The sequence below is a fragment of the Triticum aestivum genome, chromosome 6B (assembly GCF_018294505.1).
Source record: "Triticum aestivum cultivar Chinese Spring chromosome 6B, IWGSC CS RefSeq v2.1, whole genome shotgun sequence".
Classification (NCBI taxonomy): domain Eukaryota; kingdom Viridiplantae; phylum Streptophyta; class Magnoliopsida; order Poales; family Poaceae; genus Triticum; species Triticum aestivum.
The window spans coordinates 419,083,354-419,091,464 of NC_057810.1; the positions used below are offsets into that span (position 1 = coordinate 419,083,354).

Genomic DNA, 8,111 nt, shown 5'->3' on the forward strand with positions numbered 1-8,111 from the left:
TCTCTTGCAAATGATATTTGTCGAGATCACCCACATTGTTGTCATGGAGATCAACTTCATTGTCATCGTCCGCATACTCATCATTCTCCTCTTGCAAAGCTTCATCTTGGTTGCTTGTAAACGGGCTCAATGTTGGCCTTACTTCTTGGGTCAAAAGAGGTTCAACAATTTCATCTCGCTTCAAGGGTGGGGGGCTACTAGCAACCAGAGGGGAGGGGTTCCGGTTCAAGTCCAAATGCAACCTTGAATCAACCTTCTTCGTTGCAAATAACTCAAGAGCCTTGTCTAGTGATTCGGCCACCGTTTCCTTGTATGCAACCCAACGTTGCTCCGAGTTGACACGCATTGTCTTCCAATGGATGTGCATTCCAAAACCTACATTATGCCTTCCCTCCAACTCAACGATATCACTAGGGTCCATCCAATTCAAATCTTTCCTCACTTGTTGCAACAGCTCTGCATAACTAGGACTACTATCAAACACCATGTCAAGCTCATGCGGGTCCGGTGCAATATTGCCTTTCAAGAACACGTCTTTGTCCCCATGATGAACAAACACACATGTTCTTCCCATCCCTATAAGCATTCAAACAACACAACGTAACATTGCTTCCATGAATACTAATCCAAGGATTAACAAAGAATACAAACCCTAAAATATATATCAAACAACAACCCTAACCCTAACCCTAACCATAACCCTAGCCCTAAACCTAACCCTAGCATCAACATAAGAACACCCATAAGAATAACCCTAACATACTAACAAAGCCTAATCATAGGAAATTGGCAAACAAACATCTCACATCTCCACGCAAATCTCTAGATCCAAACAAAACTAGGGTTTCCCCAAACTAGCAACAAATGAGCAAAATGATAACATTACTTGGATCAAAACAAGGGGATCAGAGAAAATTACCTTGAGGGAGGGTTTGACTTCGAAATTCACGGAAAAATTGCCAAATTTGCAAGATTTGAGAAAGGATTTGAGAGGGGGAGAGAGTGGGAGAGGGGGCAAAGCTCGGGTGTGTGGGGTGGGGGGAGTGGGGGAGGGGGGAAGGGGGCCAGCCGAGTGGCTGGATAATCCACAGTGCAACGTCCGAGCGCCAGGCGCTGCACTTTAAATGTGTGGCGCCTAGCTCTGAGGCGCTGCACTGCTGGGTGCGGGCCCAGGGGCTGCCATGATGGACAGGTGTGCAACGCCCCAGAGGTAGGCGCTGCACAGTAGGGTGTGGCGCCTGCGTGACGGACGCTACACAAAAAGATCAGGGACGTGAAATAGTTTCACAGACAGTTTACTCTATGAATTGATTTTGTCCCGAGATCAAAATTGTCAAATTTGCCGAGTGAAGGTCAGATTTGTCCATTCCGCCAGGGACGCCCGGAATTCAGGGCCGAACTGCCGATCCCTGGACGGTGGGCGTTGTGCGTGGCATTGGATGCCCTTACCGATTCGTTTCCCCCCTGGAACAGAAAACACAGCGCCACCACGCGGGAGTTCGCGAAGAGACGAGTGAAGAAGGCGCGGCCTCGACGGCGGCGCCGCAGGTTGGTCCCCCCATCTCCCGCCGCCTTCCTGCCTTCTCCTCCTATCTCCGTCCGCCCACCGCCCTCACCCCTCTCCTCACCGCCTCCCCCTAGCCCCCACTTGAACCCTAACCCTAATACCATCTATCCTAACTCCATTTTACAGTGAATATAACCAATTTCTCTGTTTTGCAGATTGATTCTATCTGTGCTTGACCATCCAGTGGGTTGAGGGTATGTGGTTTTTCTTTACATCTGACTATGTGATGTGCTGTAGATATTAATTTCTAACTAAAAGAAACTTTCATTATTTATATGAACTTTTTCATTCATGATGGCTGTTGTGATGGGGACATTCAGTTATGCTTTTATGAAGTTGTAATGCATGTATGAACTTGCAAAGTATACTGCTGTTTGTATGATCATGTATGATGTATCACATTTTTGCTGCTGTTATGGTAATGTCGCTGCCACATTTTTGCTGTTGTCTGTATGATCATGTATCACATTTTTCCTGCTGTTATGGTAATGTAGCAAGTAGCAACCATTTTTTTCCTCGTATGATAATGCCTGACTAGATTTTTGCTGCTGTTATGGTCTTGTAGCAGATTTTGACTGATCCAGTGGCAGCCCGCTCTCCTCACGGCCCCTCTTTCGCAGCCCTCCTTTCTTAATGGCTCCGGTTAGTATGTGCGTTTTCACTATTGTGATTCATCTATTTATTTGCATACTAAGCTAACCATAAACGAGTATTTAATTTTTAGGTTATTGATAAAAGGGCGGAGTTAGACACTGCTGTTGCTGGTTTCAGTGCTTCTCTCGCTCAAGTTGTGTCCATCACACCTAGCGGGACACCTGGAGCACCAGAATACAGATACAGGGTGGGCTTTGTTGTCTTTGCACCAGCAGGGAGAGGGGAGGTTTTTGTCTGTGTCTCGAAAAAATTGCTCGTTTCTACAAAACTTAAAAAGAAGGCTTCTTTTGGTGTACGATTCTATAATCATGGACACAAGGGTCCTGCTACTTTCCATTCAAACCATTTGGATTACCTTATTTTAAAGGTATCAGTCCAAGAGCACGTTCCTGCGGTTGCATTTGGTGATGTTGTTAGAAGCTCTGAGCTTATCCTAATATGCAAAGACAAAGCCGACGAGTGGAATACTTACAGTACAACAGTAATGTACGTGTGTTTTCTTGAACATGTGTGTGTGTTACTGCATCTCCTTTTACTAGCTTTGTTACTAATTATATTCTTTGGAATATTGTGAAGTATCCCACAGAATGATGCTTGTGCATTCGACGGGGGTAGGCCACCTTCTGTTGCTCTTAGTGAAGACTTTTTCACCATGGGCTTCCCTGTTCTCCCTGCCCTTGGTTTCGACAAAATCGATGGTGCTCCAGTATTTGATATGCATGGACTTTTTGTGGGATTAGTACACTCCTTTGCCACAGTGAGTAGGGACAACACACTAAACGATGTGGTGTTTGTACGCCGTGCCGTAAGATTTGGTGTGCCGGAATGTATGAGGTACACGATACTCAATTGGATACTTTGAACAATGTTTTTGTTGGTAATTTCAATTAATCATTGTTCATTCTAGGGTATGATGGAAGGGCAAGCTGTGTAACTCCAAGTTATGGATAAGGATAATCTTATAATAGGTTAGTTGGTTGTTTTGTACTATTATAAACAGTTGTTCAACTAAGCATCTATTTCCATTCTCTCTACTTTCTATATAATCCAATTGAACTGAATCTAGAGTGAAGTAATCTAAATTGGATGTAGATCACTACCAGTTCACTTGGATTGTTAAATTTATTTTTTATTACTGTTTGAATGCAAGAAAAAAAGACGGCTATGTTATGATGACCTCTCACTAGGATTATTGGTTTCAAGTTGGCATTGGACTCTAAAGTTGACCTTGATGATGATGATGTTGTGAAAGAAAATTTCATATTTATGTCCTACATTTAAGTTATGTTCCCAAATATTTGTGGTTTGTCTATTGTGACATGTCAAGTAATGCTAGTTGTTATTTGGGGTGCTTGCTGGGAGGCAATCTCAAAATGTAATCTTTGAATGAGACACCTATTACTACTATGCAATGAAGACTATGGGTGGTGACCCACCTCTCACATTAGTTTGCAATTAAGAGGGAGAAGTGATTTCCATGCTGTCTTGGAAATAGTCTTAATTCCTAGGCACAAAGCTTTCCAAAGCGACCATAAAATTAGCCATTATAATTGCCGGTGGTTAGCATCTCCAAGTGGGACAATTTAGCATAGAGGTTTCTGAAAATACTCTTTTATATTTCCAAAATTCTCATATTTATTTCATACATGATTTATAGGCCTTCCACAATATTGGAGTACTTCATCATCAAGGATTAAAGCCTTGTGTTCAGTGTGTAGGCAATAAGGATTTCCAAGAGATTTATAATAACTTGGGGGCATTCCGATAATGTCCACATGAGATGCCGAGTCTCTCTATGGCATGTGATCCATGACCTGGATCTTTTGTAGCATCATATGATGCCTAGTCACTTTGTGGCATGCTTTGAGTTTGACTAAAAGAATGCCTAAATGCCACATAAGATGGAGCAATCCATTAATTGGGTCTTTTGTAGCATGGCATGCCATTGCTAGTCACTTTGTGGCATGGCATGATGTCTCATTAGAGCAAGTCTAATAAGGCCTAATCAGCAGGCTATAGCATGTGCCAGGTCATCAAAATCCTAAGTGGAAGAGAGAGAAATGAGGAGAGAGAGCGAAGTGGGCGCTTAATCTGTTGCCTGGCTACAGCGCATGGTACGAGAAAATAGAGCCCGCTTTCAGCCCGTGCGAGAGGTACCCTCCTGCGCCAAATTGGTTTCCAAGGCACCAAAATTGTCTCCAAATTGCCACCTCCCAAACCTAGATGCCAAGCCTGCCGCCGCCGCCCGCTGCGAGATGGCGGGGTCCAAAAGAACAACTGCACCGACACCTCTGGAGTTCCCATGCCTGCCGACTCAGCTTGTCTGGCCGCCAACTGCTCAGCCCCTCCCACTGCTGGCCATCCCTTCCATCTTTGGACCCCACACCTGGTTACCACCGCACCCACCGCAGTCCATGGCAGTCTCCTCTCTACCGTGCTGGCTCAACGGGGTACAGCAACCATGAATGTCCGGTTCATATGATCAAGTCCCTTGATGGACACCTCGTGCTGGAATTGGAGGCTCTGCACAACCTAGACCCACGGCTAAGAGTATCGAGGGCTACGATTTGCAAGCATGATACGTGCTACTTGCTTCCACATTGGTAGTTTAATTTTATCTACATGATATGCTAACTAGCAAATATGCCCGTGCGTTGCAACGGGAGAAAAATATCCCGGATGCTCCTAAAAAACACAATGCATCTAAAATTATAAATGAAACTGAATTTTTTTTATGAGAAGCTAGCTTCTACCATGCCTCTATGCCAGCAAAATTTTGGGCCGTGTAAAGCATCTCTTTTGCAGGTAACCCAAACAAACAAAAGATAGGATGGCAGCTAAATCTATCAATGAATTCAGTTGCATACCTTTGAGCCCTTAAATAATAGTGTGTCACTTTTCTTAGATAGATTACCATGTGCCATCTTGAACTGAAACATCATCAAGCAAAACACAAGACAATGACAAGTTCCATTTATAGAAGAACAAAGAATAGTATACTGAACTAATTAGTATCAGATGAGCTTGCAAACCTGGATTGATTATCAACGCCGATTGCTTATCCATTGACATGTGTGTTGTCATCTGCCGACTTACCTACCAATATTAGACGCATCGATATTTTATTAGGCCAAGAGCTGTGAGCATGTCCATTAGTGGTAACAACACAAAAGAATTGATTGCCTCGTGACCTGTTTCATAGAAACCCATGCAAAGTCTTGTCTTGTGAGGTACCAGATTTGTAAATCTGAATTTGCTGCCAACCTTACCATATTGTGCATGTACAACTTCAAATCCATACAAAATATGTCAGTAAAAAAAAAGGAAATACATGTAGAAAGGATAACTGAATTTACAAACACTGTAGTCGATCCCAGTAATACACCTGTGCGAAATTCCCCTTCTGCATGCTACAATTCTCATGCATTCTATGCAGATAATACAGTTATATAAACCAATGATATTCAAAGTTTCCAGTCCCCAAACGATTTACTGTGATACCTAAGAGTCAGGTCCAGCAAAAGAGACTCTGTGTCGGGTTATGAACCTTGCGTAAGTTCATGTTGTTTGTTTGATCTCTCCCTACTAAGCTCCTGCATGATGACTCAGCCTTTGCAGAGAGTTCTTTTCTAACAGCAAGGAGCTTCTCGATTTCACCAGGAAGATGCACAACCCTCAAAGGCTCATTTGATCCAACTTCAGCTTCAAGCTTCCCTTGTCAACATGCGCGCTGATATAAGCTTCTTTCTTGTCATTAATCTCTACGATGATCATGTTCAGGTGACCGATTTGCTCCTTTCCTTGGTAAATCCATCCGTTCTTCAGCTTTGTGCAGCATGACGATCAGCCATAAGCCTGTTGAATTCTACCTTGTGCAACTGAATTTCTTCCTCTAGAGCAGCCGGGTGAGAGCGAGGTAGACTTGGCACATGGCAAACCGTTTGGGCTAGAGTTACCAAATGTTCCTCTTACCTAGTGTTCCCGCTCAGTGTCGACTAGTCTATGAGTCACAACTTTAGTGTCGACTAGTGTCGATTAGTTATGCTTAGTCTATGAGTTTCAATCTCGGAACGACTCGTCGACTCGCAAACCTTGCGCTCAGATGGAAAAAGCAGGATGTGTAATTTTATCCATTAGCAGTAAAGGGGTGTACACTCGTCCTTGGTACCAGGGAGTCACTTTATCTTCTCTCCAGGATATAGCATGTTTCACATCCTCGCTTCAATGCAAATAAAACAGTACCAGTGGTCAACCCACTCTAAAGAATTTGTGGACATGCTTTTTCAATCTAACATACATAGACTTTGCAAAGCCTAAAGGTTACACAATAGCAGCAAGAACCTTATACATGACAGCATGGTAAGAACAGGGTGGGCGGACGTTTCTTAACTTCCCTTTGAATAGCTAGAGCATTATACTTCTAGAGTTGGATTGTATATGTCCTCATGTTTAATTGTTCCAGTGTTGGTTGCTGCAATCCCACTTACTCACTTAGTGGTCAGTATACACATATAATTTGTCTTGTTATAAACAATTGCTTTTCATATAAGTTGTAGCTCTTGACACCACTATTTCTTGATGTTAACTGCTGCTGCTTTATTTAATTTGCTGGATCTTTTGTACATGCTTACTGAATCATGAAAACATAGATGCTGGTGCCTTTTCTTGTAAACAAACCACGACACAAAGAGCTTGAAACTGATTATGTGCATTTTTTGTCTTCTTCTCTGAACAACGCATCACTCTATGGTGCATATCTTTTTAGCGGACGCAGCTTCAGTGACTTCATGAAGCCAAGTCTCACCATGACTTACCCCCCTTTATCAGCCATCCATTAAAGATCCGACATACCAGATTGACCCATATTCTGAACTGGAAATTTTAAAGTGTTCAGAGAAATTGAAAAATTCCAAATAAATCATAAATGTTTCGTATTGTATTATGTGAAAGTTTCAATCCATGTGGATGTATCGTTTATGAGTAAACATTTATTTATTTATTTGAGCTCAAAAGGCTATTTAATCACAAACCATACATCCAAGTGGGTTGAAACTTTCCCAGATTACAAAATGAAACATTTAAGATTTATTTGATTTTTTTAATTTTTTCTGAACACTTTAAATTTTTATTTCATATGGGTCAATCTGGTACGTCGGATTTTTAATGGATGATGATAAAGGGGTAAGTCAAGGTGAGACTTAGCTTCATGAAGTCACTGAAGCTGCGTCCCTTTTTAGCATGTTTGATTACATTGCCTATGTTTTCTTCTCTAGAAGCAAATAATCATTGTCCATAGAGAAAAAATGTGTCATCATCGTTTCTTTTTTCATTTGCAGAACCCATATACTACTTCTGGAGTATTATACTAACTTTTTTGTACTTTTCACCTTGCAGTGATACCGGTGACTGCTGATGCGGCTCCTTTCTGCTAAGATTAATAGATAATGCCTAGCTTTGCAGAGAGCTTATTTGGCATTAGTTTTAGTTAATGCTTTTGTTAGAAAGACTCGTATAGTGCTTAATTGTTGGTGTACATGAGCTTATGCGTGCAATTTTGCTTGGAAGTGGCGTGGCTGCGTGAGAGATTATTTTGGTTAATGCTTTTATTAGGAAGACTTCTATAACGCTTATGAACATTGCTGTTAGAAATCTGTTATTTGGTTCTTCAAAGTACTTTAATTAGCAAGTACTGTCTTCTCTGTCTTCGCTGGGATGACAACAAAATTTGTGAGCTGCGACAGGCCTAAGTATGAAACTCCTACAATTAGAATTACTGATATATAAATAGCTAAATTACTCAAGGTTTCCACTGCACATTGCTCGCACATGAAAAGGTAAACACTGCATCACATGTCTTTTTTGGTTTTGTGGAGACAAAAAGTATTCAGGC

General features: G+C 41.9%; 1 protein-coding gene across 3 annotated transcripts; it reads left to right on the top strand.

Annotated features, from left to right (window-relative positions):
* The first annotated feature begins 1,363 nt into the window (after positions 1-1,363).
* Positions 1,364-7,907, top strand: LOC123137316 (uncharacterized). 3 transcript variants are annotated; one of them, XR_006468065.1, is made up of 8 exons: positions 1,364-1,548; positions 1,723-1,761; positions 2,133-2,209; positions 2,292-2,707; positions 2,798-3,055; positions 3,129-3,189; positions 5,840-6,001; positions 7,616-7,907. XR_006468065.1 is itself a non-coding variant. In XM_044557023.1 (7 exons), the coding sequence occupies exons 3-6, from the start codon at positions 2,201-2,203 to the stop codon at positions 3,133-3,135; spliced, it is 690 nt and encodes a 229-aa protein (XP_044412958.1). In that variant the 5' UTR covers positions 1,365-1,548; positions 1,723-1,761; positions 2,133-2,200; the 3' UTR covers positions 3,136-3,189; positions 7,616-7,907. The 3 variants fall into 3 exon arrangements, 2 of the variants coding, with proteins under 2 accessions (XP_044412958.1, XP_044412957.1); XM_044557023.1 differs by lacking the exon at positions 5,840-6,001 and having other exon boundaries at positions 1,365-1,548; XM_044557022.1 differs by lacking the exon at positions 5,840-6,001 and having other exon boundaries at positions 1,383-1,548; positions 2,136-2,209.
* The last annotated feature ends 204 nt before the right edge of the window (positions 7,908-8,111 follow it).

Excerpts from the sequence above, each read along its gene's own strand:
- LOC123137316 (XM_044557023.1), top strand. Across the intron at positions 2,708-2,797 it reads ACTTACAGTACAACAGTAAT|TATCCCACAGAATGATGCTT; the intron begins GTACGTGTGTTT and ends AATATTGTGAAG.